This window comes from Lethenteron reissneri, chromosome 24, assembly GCF_015708825.2.
Source record: "Lethenteron reissneri isolate LAM-NWPU_2019-01 chromosome 24, ASM1570882v1, whole genome shotgun sequence".
Taxonomy (NCBI): Eukaryota; Metazoa; Chordata; class Hyperoartia; order Petromyzontiformes; family Petromyzontidae; genus Lethenteron; species Lethenteron reissneri.
In genome coordinates this window covers 20,457,991-20,471,748 of record NC_083802.1, presented here as the reverse complement: position 1 = coordinate 20,471,748, position 13,758 = coordinate 20,457,991, and the positions used below count along the sequence as shown (strand labels likewise).

At 58.8% G+C, this 13,758-nt stretch overlaps 1 protein-coding gene across 4 annotated transcripts in view; it reads right to left on the bottom strand.

The window, feature by feature from the left end:
• Positions 1 to 13,758, bottom strand: part of PDE8B (phosphodiesterase 8B) — a 40,924-nt gene that overhangs the window by 12,146 nt on the left and 15,020 nt on the right. For 3 of the 4 annotated variants that reach the window (XM_061558690.1, XM_061558692.1, XM_061558693.1), the window contains exons 2-12: positions 12,823 to 12,879; positions 10,651 to 10,841; positions 9,739 to 9,798; positions 7,694 to 7,751; positions 6,136 to 6,224; positions 3,089 to 3,167; positions 2,577 to 2,717; positions 1,928 to 2,016; positions 1,703 to 1,757; positions 1,311 to 1,356; positions 260 to 337 (exon numbers count right to left, since the gene is read on the bottom strand). In XM_061558690.1, coding sequence (XP_061414674.1) covers positions 260 to 337; positions 1,311 to 1,356; positions 1,703 to 1,757; positions 1,928 to 2,016; positions 2,577 to 2,717; positions 3,089 to 3,167; positions 6,136 to 6,224; positions 7,694 to 7,751; positions 9,739 to 9,798; positions 10,651 to 10,841; positions 12,823 to 12,879 — 943 coding nt within the window. The remainder of the gene's footprint in view (positions 1 to 259; positions 338 to 1,310; positions 1,357 to 1,702; positions 1,758 to 1,927; positions 2,017 to 2,576; positions 2,718 to 3,088; positions 3,168 to 6,135; positions 6,225 to 7,693; positions 7,752 to 9,738; positions 9,799 to 10,650; positions 10,842 to 12,822; positions 12,880 to 13,758) is intronic. The other variant, XM_061558691.1, reaches the window with a different exon arrangement.

Genomic DNA, 13,758 nt, shown 5'->3' with positions numbered 1-13,758 from the left:
AATGGGCATTGGGGGGGGGGCTGTGTGTGTGGTGGGGGGGGGTATGTGGCTCTGGGGGGCATGAGGGATTGAGGGTACGGGGGTGTGTGGTTTTGGAGGCACCGTGGCATGAGCGTGTGTGTGTGTGTTGGGGGAGGTGGGGTGGGGGTGGGGGTGTGGTATCAGGGCAGGAAAGCCAGCAGACAGGGACGAGGCTGGCAGGGTGGGAGCGAGGGGGGTGGAGGAAAGGGAGGGGATGGAGGGCGAGCGTGGCTGTCACCGTCGCTGCCGCGGGAGGTCACCGAGCGGATGTCCAAGGAGCCCGTCCTGCGCTCCTTGTGCCGCTGGGAGTGGGGCTCTGCGGGGCGAGAGAGGCGCGTGCGTCGTCACAGCGCATGTGCGCGAGTGCTGTGGTGAGCTCTAGCCCCTGTGAGTTGTTAAAATTTGAGCATGACCTCTGGATTGACCGTGACCCGCCTGGTCTCCGTGCTGACCCCGGTGAGATGCCGGCTTTCGCGGGCGGGGTTGGGGAGGTGGCGGCCCCTGGGAGCTCTGCGCTCACGTTTACGTTCCTCTTCCAAGAGCCGATTTCCTTCTTAGAAGGAAGCAGCGCTTACAGATTCATCACGAGCAGCAGCAGCACGCACGGGGGGGAGGGCGAGGGGCCCGTGCGTGGATCTGTGTCCACGTGTCTTTGTAGACGTGTCTGTGTGCCTGTGGACACGTGTGCATGGGGAGTGGTGGCACAGTGGCTAGTGAGCTGCGCTACGAACCCGGCGACCAGAATTCGATTCTTGCTCACGGCCAACACCAGTGATGATCATATGAACCGGTTCAGGGTCTCCTCTAGGCCGACGCAGACTCAAATTAGTATATGTTGCGAAGTGTAAACATCGCCACTGGAGACAAAGGCGGCCGGGCGTGGTTATAGCCACCCACCCCCTCGTGTGCCGTTGCCAGTCCTCAGAGGCACTCACGAACAGCACTTGCCCCACCAGTCTGTTTAGGCTATAGGGAGGATGTTTGTCTTTATGTGTGTACCTGTGTGTGTGTACCTGTGCGTGTGTACCTGTGCGTGTGTAGCTGTGCGTGTGTACCTGTGCGTGTGTAGCTGTGCGTGTGTAGCTGTGCGTGTGTACCTGTGCGTGTGTACCTGTGCGTGTGTACCTGTGCGTGTGTACCTGTGCGTGTGTACCTGTGCGTGTGTACCTGTGCGTGTGTACCTGTGCGTGTGTAGCTGTGCGTGTGTACCTGTGCGTGTGTACCTGTGCGTGTGTACCTGTGCGTGTGTACCTGTATGTGTGTACCCCGACCCGTGCCGCGCTTCTCACCTGCATCCCCTGGGAGTCGCTCGTCTCTCCCCGTGTCGCTCGCCCCCTGCGGCCGTCACCCGACATCCACAGTCAAACACGGACAGGCACAAAGACAAAGGTCCCCCACATGGCCCACACGGGCTTTCAGGGCAAGTGCTGTAAACGAGCGGCACCTACGAAGGCCGGCACACTACGACCAGAACTGCCCCTGGAGATGTTTACACACAGTGGTGTCTGGTGCTGCTTGGTGTTGCGTGTAAACATCACCAGATACTCATTTAAGGCCGAGTCAACTGACAAACGGGCATACACACACGTACTCACGTACACACACGCGTCACTCCCGCTCGCGTTACCCTCACGCCCTTCGAGATCGCCCCCCCACCCCCCCCCCCCCCCCCGAGTGGTACCTGCTTGCGCTTGTCCCCGCACGGACGCTTTATCGCCACGTAGTGACGGATCTTCCTGCGGAGGAGACACGGGCCAGTTCAGAGGGGCTGCACGCGCGCACGAGAGTCCATTGGCACGACGGGTGTGCGTGCGTGCGCGTGCGTGCGTGCGTGCGTGCGCGTGCGTGCGTGCGTGCGCGTGCGTGCGTGCGTGCGCGTGCGTGCGTGCGCGTGCGCGCGTCCTACCCGCCCTGCCCCGTGACCGGGATGATCTTCGCTTGTTGCTTGACCGTGTCGCCGTTCTTACGCCTCGCGTAGTAGATGCCCTGCCACTCCTAGGTGTGTACACGCCACGCACGCACACACAACGCACACATACACGCTGCGTTGGCTGGGTCATGTAACCCGCATGCACAGCCACTGCATGGCTAAGTAGCTTCTGTTTGGCCAGATAGAGGGGGCTAAACGGGCACGCCACGGGCTACAGATGAGATAGAGTCATGCGGTACAGGAGGATGCGGAGCTGAGTGGACTTGCCGATGACCGGTATTAGCGGTGTCAAGTCCGGCCTCCGTGGAGGCGGCTCGTGAAGGACGCTACTGGGTAGTTGGAAACAGGCGCCATCCAATAACAGCGGAGGGCGGAGGAGCGACACTCACAATGGAGGGACCACAGGTGATGCCACTGCTAGTCAGTCATCTTAAACAGTCAACTCATGGCAACTGGGTCTGTCCCGTGACCTCCTGCCTAACACGAGCTTTCGAAACTTCACGTGGCCTCAAAAAGCACCTAGCCTGGCACAAGCGCCGTGGTGACGTCACCGCCACGCAAGTGGTGGCCGGTGGCTGTTGTCGCTGTGCGTGTGTCGCTGTGCGCGTGTGTGCGCGCTCCTTGCTTTGCCCTTCTTGATGCGGGAGGTGATGGTGTCGAGGAGATCCGCGCGGTTTCTGTCGCTCTTGGGCAGCTCTGTGAGCTCGCGGCCCACGAGCTCCCCGCTCCTGTAGCCCATCATGCGCTCAAACGCCGGGTTCACGTACTGCACGCACACACGCACGCACACACGCACGCACAGATCCCAGTGTGTCCTTTCACAGACTCTCGAGAAAATCGCTGCTGGCGAGCCACCTACCGAGGCCGAAACAGCCAAAAGCGGGTTGTTTCGCCAGCCCCACGCCCCTGGCCGCATTTGTCTTCCCAGTGCTGATGTTTACACACCGCACCAGGTCCTCGTTTAAGGACGAGTCGACCTAGGGGTTGGCCAGGAGCGGTTCAGATACTCGTCATCGATGGAGGCTGCGAGCGGGAGTTGAACTCGTCTCACCAGGTGTGCAGCTCAGTACGATAGTCACTGCACTCCCGCTCCCTACCCACGCACACGGCAGCAGCGGCGGCAGCAGCGGCGCTCACCTGGATGAGGTGCTCCTCGCTCGTCACCTCCACCGCGTCCTGGCAGTTCGCCAGCGCCGTGAACACCGACGAGGCCGCCCTGGGGGGGCGAGGGGGAGGAGGGGCGTGCAAGGTGAGGAGGACGGGGACGAGGGGTATTAACACTGCAAACAGACGAGGAAACCGCGACAATCGGCACCAGGGGCGGACGCCTCCACGCGCGGCTCTGCAGCGCTGCCCGCGAGTCCGCGCTGCCATCGTGGTTGGCAGCCCAAGCCGCACTCGCTCCCGATCCCGCGCTCGCACGCAGCGAATCTCAACAGCGCCGCGGTTTGGAACCTGGCGGCTTCGGTTCCACTGATCAGCTGTCCGCTCGGGAGCGCCCCCTGACCAGCATACGGTGCTCCATCCTGATTGGTCCACATTTTTAAAAGGCGCACGGCCGGGAACATTAGAAGGGAGAGCGCAGGTGGACGAAGGGCAGCCAGAGACCGGGGCAGCGGAGCTCCCAAGACGAGGGGGGGGGGGGGCAGTTGGGAAAGGTCGAGAGAGGCCTCAAGTGCCATCAATGGGGGGAGGGGGGGCGGGAACTCGGCGCACCTTTGACACTTAGCTCCTCACGCGTGCGCGCGCGTGCGGTGCGAATCCGGCGACACGAGTTCGATTCCCGCTCACGGCCACCACCAGTGACGAGTATCTGATCAGGGTACCTGGGCCTCCCCTAGGTCGACTCAGCCTCATCGTGTTGGCCACCCACCACCTCGTGTGCCGTGCCGGCATTCGGAGGTGCTCGCTAGCAGCATTTGCCCCGACAGTCTATTGCAGGGCACACGGGGATATTTGTATTTTGTGCGCGTGCGTCGCTGGCTGAACAACGCCGCTACTGCAGTGCTGCACTCGAGTGGCGGCCTCGACTTCGCTGACAGACAAAGCTCCGACGGGAAATCCAGCAGCCGTGAGGAGGCAGGTGAGCAGGAGAAGGTGGCAGGTGAGGGGAGATAGTGGGAGGTGAAAGGCAGGTGTGTGGTCGGCGAGGCAAGGGCAGGTGAGGGGAGATAGTGGGAGGTGAAAGGCAGGTGTGTGGTCGGCGAGGCAAGGGCAGGTGAGGGGAGATAGTGGGAGGTGAAAGGCAGGTGTGTGGTCGGCGAGGCAAGGGCAGGTGAGGGGAGATAGTGGGAGGTGAAAGGCAGGTGTGTGGTCGGCGAGGCAAGGGCAGGTGAGGGGAGATAGTGGGAGGTGAAAGGCAGGTGTGTGGTCGGCGAGGCAAGGGCAGGTGAGGGGAGATAGTGGGAGGTGAAAGGCAGGTGTGTGGTCGGCGAGGCAAGGGCAGGTGAGGGGAGATAGTGGGAGGTGAAAGGCAGGTGTGTGGTCGGCGAGGCAAGGGCAGGTGAGGGGAGATAGTGGGAGGTGAAAGGCAGGTGTGTGGTCGGCGAGGCAAGGGCAGGTGAGGGGAGATAGTGGGAGGTGAAAGGCAGGTGTGTGGTCGGCGAGGCAAGGGCAGGTGAGGGGAGATAGTGGGAGGTGAAAGGCAGGTGTGTGGTCGGCGAGGCAAGGGCAGGTGAGGGGAGATAGTGGGAGGTGAAAGGCAGGTGTGTGGTCGGCGAGGCAAGGGCAGGTGAGGGGAGATAGTGGGAGGTGAAAGGCAGGTGTGTGGTCGGCGAGGCAAGGGCAGGTGAGGGGAGATAGTGGGAGGTGAAAGGCAGGTGTGTGGTCGGCGAGGCAAGGGCAGGTGAGGGGAGATAGTGGGAGGTGAAAGGCAGGTGTGTGGTCGGCGAGGCAAGGGCAGGTGAGGGGAGATAGTGGGAGGTGAAAGGCAGGTGTGTGGTCGGCGAGGCAAGGGCAGGTGAGGGGAGATAGTGGGAGGTGAAAGGCAGGTGTGTGGTCGGCGAGGCAAGGGCAGGTGAGGGGAGATAGTGGGAGGTGAAAGGCAGGTGTGTGGTCGGCGAGGCAAGGGCAGGTGAGGGGAGATAGTGGGAGGTGAAAGGCAGGTGTGTGGTCGGCGAGGCAAGGGCAGGTGAGGGGGAGATAGTGGGAGGTGAAAGGCAGGTGTGTGGTCGGCGAGGCAAGGGCAGGTGAGGGGAGATAGTGGGAGGTGAAAGGCAGGTGTGTGGTCGGCGAGGCAAGGGCAGGTGAGGGAGATAGTGGGAGGTGAAAGGCAGGTGTGTGGTCGGCGAGGCAAGGGCAGGTGAGGGGAGATAGTGGGAGGTGAAAGGCAGGTGTGTGGTCGGCGAGGCAAGGGCAGGTGAGGGGAGATAGTGGGAGGTGAAAGGCAGGGTGTGTGGTCGGCGAGGCAAGGGCAGGTGAGGGGAGATAGTGGGAGGTGAAAGGCAGGTGTGTGGTCGGCGAGGCAAGGGCAGGTGAGGGGAGATAGTGGGAGGTGAAAGGCAGGTGTGTGGTCGGCGAGGCAAGGGCAGGTGAGGGGAGATAGTGGGAGGTGAAAGGCAGGTGTGTGGTCGGCGAGGCAAGGGCAGGTGAGGGGAGATAGTGGTAGGTGAAAGGCAGGTGTGTGGTCGGCGAGGCAAGGGCAGGTGAGGGGAGATAGTGGGAGGTGAAAGGCAGGTGTGTGGTCGGCGAGGCAAGGGCAGGTGAGGGGAGATAGTGGGAGGTGAAAGGCAGGTGTGTGGTCGGCGAGGCAAGGGCAGGTGAGGGGAGATAGTGGGAGGTGAAAGGCAGGTGTGTGGTCGGCGAGGCAAGGGCAGGTGAGGGGAGATAGTGGGAGGTGAGGAGAGGGACGAGAGCGAGCTTATAAAAGGTGAGGGGAGGAGGCGGCGGGAGGTGCCGAGGGGTGGTCACGTCGAGGCACCTGGGGATACGTTCTCTCGCTCTCTCTGACACTCTCGCTCGCTCGCTCGCTCTCTCTCACACTCTCCATCGCTGTCTCTCGCTCCCCCGCACTCTCTCGTGAGGCTCCGTGCGGTCCCCATCACCTGCACTGCGCCCTCCCTGCACCTGCTGTGCCCAATCATCACCAAGCCCCCCCCCCCTTCCTGATGCACCACGTGGCAGGGGAGAGAGGGCCCTGTAACCATGGCGACGCCGGTGGGGGTGTGGGGGGCGGGGCTGGTTACCTGAGCTTGAACTGTGCGCGCACCTCCCCGTACTCGAGCTGCACGAGCTCGTTGTAGCACGCGCTCACGCTGGGGGTCTCCACGAAGCGCTGCACGCAGACACACAGACACACACACACACACAGACACACACAGATACACACACACAGACACACACACACAGACACACACACAGTCACACACACACAGACACACACACAGACACACACAGATACAACAACAACAACAACCGCCATTCGCCACTAAGTGGCGGTGACGTCACCACGATGCTTGTGCCAGGCCAAGTGCACCTTGAGGCCACGTGAAGTGTCGAACGCCCGCTGGCAGGAGGTCACGGGGCAGACCCAGGTGCCACGGGTCGACTGACCGAGATGACCGAGATGACTGGCTGATGCACTACCTGTGCCCCCTACTGTGCCAACTTGCTGTGCTTTAGCCACCCGGCGCTCCGCTCGTTGTTGTGAGCGTCGCTCCTCCGCCCTCCGTTGTTGTTGGAGGGCGACTGCCTCCAATTGCCCAGTAGCGACCTTCACGAGCCTCCTCCACTGAGGCCGATCTTGACACCGCTGGTACCAGTCATCGGCAAGTCCACTCAGCTCCACGTCCTCCTGTACCACATCACTCCATCTCTTCTCCAGCCCGTGCCGCGCCCGTCTAGCCCCCTCGATCCGGCCGAACAAAAGCTGTTTAGGCATGCGGTGGCTGGGCATGCGGGCTACATGACCCAGCCAACGCAGCCTTGCCTGCCGGGGGAGCTCACCGATGGGACTTTGCCCAGATCTTTCAAGGATTTGTGAGCTCCTCACACAATCCAGCCTGGTTAAACCCAGGATGGATCGTAGGCAGGCCAGCCTAAATGTTTCCAACCGGCAAAGATGCTCCATTAGGGGGGTCCACGTTTCGCAAGCGTAGAGAAGGGAGGGAATGACCGTGGCCGAGAAGACCTGAAGCTTCGTGCGGAGTGACAGACCAGGTAGCTTCCACACAGCGTTACGCAACCGATGAAAAGATATTGCCGCTCGACTGATTCGGAGTGAGACCTCTGCTGTTAAACTGGAGCCGGTCATAAGCACACTGCCCAGGTAGGGGAAACTCTCCACTCTCTCCACTACTGCCCCATCACCGATTGGGAGCTGTGGGGGTGGAGAGTCCGATTGTACAAAATACCCAGGCAGGTGCCTAGTTTTGGTGGGGCCGATGGTAAGGGTGTGCAGGGTGCTGAGTGTGCAGGGTGTGCAGGGTGCTGGGTGTGCAGGGTGCTGGGTGTGTAGGGTGCTGGGTGTGCAGTGTGCTGGGTGTGCAGGGTGCTCAGTGTGCAGGGTGTAGGGTGTGCAGGGTGCTGAGAGTGCAGGGTGCTGAGTGTGCAGGGTGCTGGGTGTGCAGGGTGCTGGGTGTGCAGGGTGCTGGGTGTGCAGGGTGCTGGGTGTGTAGGGTGCTGGGTGTGCAGGGTGCTGGGTATGCAGGGTGCTGAGTGTGCAGGGTGCAGGGTGCTGAGTGTGGAGGGTGCAGGGTGCTGAGTGTGCAGGGTGTGCAGGGTGCAGGGTGAGAGGGGCCCTACCCGAGTGAACCCGGCCGATATGAGGGGCATCACGGAGCCCTCCTCTTGGTCCGGGGGCCTGGGCCACGCCATGCGCGGACACGAGCACCCAGAGACACCACAGAGACACACACATTCCCCCATTGCCTCTCATCGACTGCTGGGGCAAGCTGCACTGCGAGTGAGCACCCATTCACCTTCATACTTGATACAGCAAGCTTCAAATCTAGAACCCATTCACCTGATTAAACCGGCACGGGAAATGAGGGGGTGGGTGGCCACCAACATGCCCGGTCGCATTTGTCTCCCGAGTCGTGATCTTTACACATCACACCAGGTACTCATTTGAGGCTGAGTCGGCCTAGGGGAGGCCCAGGATACGTTCAGATAATCTGGTGTTGGCCATAAGCGGGAATCGAACTTGGGTCGCCGGGTTCGTCATGCAGCGCGCACTCCCCTCACTCCAACCCCCATTGGCCACTACTAAGTAGTGGTGACGTCACCACGGCGGCGCTTGCCAAGGCCAGCTGCACTCTGAGGCCACGTGAATGGTCGAAGGCTCACTGACAGGAGGACGCGGGACAGACACAGGTGCTATGGATTGACTGAGATGACTGGCAGATGCACCACCTGTGCCCCCTGCTGTGTCAACTTGCTATATTGTATCCGCCCGGCGCTCAACTCGTTGTTGTGAATGTCGCTCCTCTGCCCTCAGTTGCTGGAGGGGAAATGCCTCCAACTGCCCAGTAGCGTACTTCACGAGCCTCCTCCATAGAGGCCAATCTCTACATCGCTGATATCAGTCATCGGGCAAGTCCACTCAGCTCTATATGCTTCTGTACCACATCAGTTCATCTCTTCTAAAGCCTGTGCCGTGCCCGTATAGCCCCCTCTATCCTGCCAAACAAAAGCTGCTTGGGTATGCGGTGGCTGGACATGCGGGCTACATGCCTCAGCTAACTCAGTCTTGCATGCCGGAGCAGCTCACCGTTGGAACTGTGTTCAGATCTTTCAAGGATTTGTAAACTCCTCACACAATCCAGCCTGGTTAAACTCAGAATAGATCGTAGGCAGGCCAGCCTGAATATTTATTACCGGCTTATATGTTTCATTCGCAAGCATAGAGAAGGGAGGGCATATCTTTGGCCGAGAATACCCGAAGCTTCGTGTGGAGGGACAGGCCAAGTAGCTTCGACACAGCGTTACGTATCTAATGAAAAGATAATGCCGCCCGCCTGATTCAGAGTGAGACTTCTGCTGCCAAACCAAAGCTGGGCATGAGCACACTGCCCAGGTATGGAACCCTCTCTACTCTCTCCGCAACTGCCCCATCACTCATGGGGAGTTAAGGGGGTGGAGTGTTTTCTGACATAAAATTGCCAGGCATGTGCTTTGTTTTTATGGGGCAGATGGTAAGGCCCCACCTCTAAGTAGCCTACGTACCAAGTTTAGCAGCAGCAGAACCACCAACTTCTTCTCTGAGTTGGACAATAGGGAGCCATCCCTCAACTGCACCCGGGCATCGATCAGCCTCCTATTGTATCTGTACCAGATGCAAATTCCTCCGGTAGAGCCATTGAAAGCGTCTCGAACTACGTGGCCGAAAAATATGTTAAATAGTGTAGGGGTCAGAGGACATCCCTGTCGCATCCCAGTGTGAACATAATATGGCTCTGACACCCGGCCACGCAGCTTTACCCGGGCCTGTCCACCATCATGAAGGTCCTTAATGACTGTCCCAGGGTCTGGGACTCCGTAAGTACGAAGAACAACCCACAGCCCTGGCCCTGGGCACGCAAAGACAAAGTTCCCGCCTATAGCCTTAATCCACTCTTGGGTCAAGGGCTGTTAGCAAGCACCAATGAAGGCCGGAATGGTACACGAGGAGGTGGGTGGCCAGCCTGGCCGGCATCCACATAGCCCGGCATACATCCCGCAGTGAGTGTCCAGTGCGGGAGCGAGGATGGGGATTAGGGGGGGATGAGGGGGTACGCAGGAGGAGAGAAGGTGAAGGGGAGGAGGCGGAGGGTAAGAGGAGTAAGAATGGGAGGAGGAGGGACACCCACGTTCGCGGCTCCACTGCCAGGATAACCGCGTTCTCTGAGGCCTTGGTGGCACGGATGCAGCTAGAGGAGAGACACGGGGGAGAGACAGGGGGAGAGACACAGGGATAGGGGAGAGAGATGGGAAGAGAGGGAGAGAGACAAACTAACATCTCATCACCTTCGCACACTTCCCATGAGCCCCTGATTTCAAGCAGTTCAGCCACATGACCATTAATATTGACACCTCCTCACCCTCCTCTAGACCACCTCCTCACCCACCCTCCTCTTGACCACCTCCTCACCCGCCCTCCTCTAGACCACCTCCTCACCCGCCCTCCTCTAGACCACCTCCTCACCCACCCTCCTCTTGACCACCTCCTCACCCGCCCTCCTCTAGACCACCTCCTCACCCGCCCTCCTCTAGACCACCTCCTCACCCACCCTCCTCTTGACCACCTCCTCACCCGCCCTCCTCTAGACCACCTCCTCACCCGCCCTCCTCTAGACCACCTCCTCACCCGCCCTCCTCTAGACCACCTCCTCACCCGCCCTCCTCTAGACCACCTCCTCACCCGCCCTCCTCTAGACCACCTCCTCACCCGCCCTCCTCTTGACCACCTCCTCACCCGCCCTCCTCTTGACCACCTCCTCACCCGCCCTCCTCTAGACCACCTCCTCACCCACCCTCCTCTAGACCACCTCCTCACCCACCCACTCAGAGTCGTACCATAACTGATCATTGAATTGGTTTTAACCTCCCCGTGGCACCCATACCCCGTGTCCCCTTAACCCCCCCCCCCCCCACGTATCCCCACATTCTCCCAAACGTCTCCCTGTGTCTCCATGTCTCCAAATTCCCCCGTAGCTCCCCCCCCCCCCCCCCCCCCCACTCGGAGTGTCCCACCCCGTGCCTTCCCGCCCCATCGCGCTCACCGGCAGAGCGCCTCGGCGTCGAAGTGTCGCGGCTGCCGGTGGTCGATGAGGATGAGCTCGTGGTGTTTGTCGAGGAAGCACTCGAGCGCCGACTCGGGCGTGCGCGCCACGTTGCAGCGGTAGCCGGCGCGGTCGCACGCCCGCCACAGCCCGTGGCTCTGTGCGTCCTCGCGCGCGAACACCAACAGCACCTGGGCCACGTGTGCGATATTAGACACACAAGGACATCGCTCTTCGTGCGTATGGTTAAGGAGTTAAATGCCAATGTCGAGGTTTACTGAGCACGCCTAGCGGCTTTCAGCAGAGAGAGTTCGTGTCGCTTTGCTGTCCTCCTCCGTTGAAGGAGCACAGACTACCACAAGAGTAAACCGCACTGGGGTTGCTGTGCGGATTCTAGATGTGAAGCTTTCGTGACTGCAAGGATTCATACTCTTAGTTTTTTCGGTAAAGTCACGTAGGTAAAAAAAATGAAATTAAAATTAATAAAAATAAAATAATAAAAAGAATCATTGCTACAACGCGGTGTGCTCTCATGATATTGTTTTTTCCGGGACCAAGGTGCTCTGCAAACCCTCTGGCTACCCTCAAAGGTTTGTACACTAAGCCATTCAGATATACAAACACAGACATGATTTCAACCGTGATGATGGATACAAACTTAGTAATCATTGGAAAAATGTTATTAACCATACAAAAAAAAGATTTAACTACACATTTTTGGACCATCTTATCTGACAGGCACTATTTTACTTTACCGAGTGTTAACATCCCCAGCGTTTAACAGTACTCTCCTTTTTCGTATTTGATTGTCAGCCAACACTGGTAAAAACAACATGAGCATTTCCGTTCTCTTCTATCATGTGCACCAACAGGTGCTTGTGCACAAACATGTCCACGTACACCTCGTGCTCTCTTTTAGCCCCCCCCCCCCCCTTCCAATACGTTCCATTCATTGGCTACCACATTCTGATAAGCTACCCCCCCTATCCTCCCCATTAACTTGTATTTAAGAACTTGCATCTTGGAATTGTTTGCCTCACTTGATACAGCAAATCTGGCTGTGACGGTCCCACCTGGTGACGGAGACTTGTGTTGCCTCCGAAACGTCGTGATTTTTCTTATTTTATTTTTTATTAATTTTAATTTAATCTTTTTTGCCTACGTGACTTTACCGAAAAAACTAAGAGTATTTACTGTGCGGCCCATCGTTTGGCTTGCATGGCCACAATACCTTATTTTTTTCATTTATGATGTTCTGATGTGGTTGATTGTTCCACCAGTGATTGAGGAGGAATGTCAAAACCAGGAGGTGCGTTGATGTTTGGGTCTCGGATAAAGTGTTTATTCTGGACGTCCGCATTTTTTTACTCCATTCACCAGCAGCGTTTTTCCGGATCTGGGTGAGATTCCAGGACGGTGGAAAGACACGATTCCCCACATAGCCTTCACAGAGTGTTGGTCGTGAGCGGGAATCGAACTCGGGTAGCCGGGTTCATAGCACAGCGCTTTAACCGCTGCACTACCGTTCCCCAGGTGTCCGATATTACACACGCACGCGCATGTGTAGTAAGTTCGAGGAGACGATGTCGAAGTTGAGGCACACTCTGTTTATTAACTCCGGGACAGGTACAATAGTTGAAGGGGTATCGGCCCCTTCACCCGTACTATGGGAAACCCACCCTAGTCCTAAGCCCTCTGTCCTGTCCCCCAGTCCTCCTCTACTGGGCTACGGGAGGCTGACTGATCTGGCCCTGGCAAGCACAGATCTCGGCACCAGCTAACCAGCCTTGCCCTGATAAGGGCAGCGGTCTGGAAGCTCTTGGGCCGCGCCACTGGCTTACCCGGCTCGGCCCTTATAAGGACGGCGAGACCGGGGAGTCCCAGGGCCTAATCTCCGAGTCTTGGATCTTCACTGGTCAGCTTCGTGTCGAACTGAACTCGAGCTCTTTGGGTCTCCACCTTTTATAGGGATCGCCTCCGAGGGCTGGGGGCGTGGGCAATAACTGATGCGGACGTCGGTGTGACCACCCGTGTATGTGAGTGCCGACAGCCCTGTGTTTGTTGTCCGCCGTTTCTCCCGTAATAACCCCTACACATGCACCAGAACCAGCGGTCGTATGGCGAGTGTAAGGAGGCTGCAGTGATGCGAACGAGGCGCGAAAGTGGCGGCACCTGAATCGTGTCCTGAGCCAATCGCATGGGGCCGAATCGCACCTCCTCCGCTGCAGCCTGCACACACACAGTCACACACACACACAGTCACACACACACACAGTCACACACACACACAGTCACACACACACACAGTCACACACACAGTCACACACGGTCACACACACACAGTCACACACATACACAGTCACACACACACAGTCACACACACACAGTCACACACACACACAGTCACACACACAGTCACACACGGTAACACACACACAGTCACACACGGTCACACACAACAACAACCGCCATTTGCCACTAAGTGGCGGTGACGTCACCACGACGCTTGTTCCAGGCCATGTGCACCTTGAGGCCACGTGAAGTGTCGAACGCCCACTGGCAGGAGGTCACGGGGCAGACCCAGCAGGTGCCACGGGTCGACTGACCGAGATGACCGAGATGACTGGCTGATGCACCACCTGTGCCCCCTACTGTACCAACTTGCTGTGCTTTAGCCACCCGGCGCTCCGCTCGTTGTTGTGAGCGTCGCTCCTCCGCCCTCCGTTGTTGTTGGAGGGCGACTGCCTCCAACTGCCCAGTAGCGTCCTTCACGAGCCTCCTCCACAGAGGCCGATCTTGACACCGCTGGTAGCAATCATTGGCAAGTCCACTCAGCTCCACGTCCTCCTGTACCACATCACTCCATCTCTTCTCTAGCCCGTGCCGCGCCCGTTTAGCCCCCTCGATCCGGCCAAACAAAAGCTGTTTAGGCATGCGGTGGCTGGGCATGCAGGCTACATGACCCAGCCAACGCAGCCTTGCCTGCCGGAGGAGCTCACTGATGGGACTTTGCCCAGATCTTTCAAGCATTTGTGAGGTCCTCACACAATCCAGCCTGGTTAAACCCAGGATGGATCGTAGGCAGGCCAGCCTAAATTTTTCCAACCA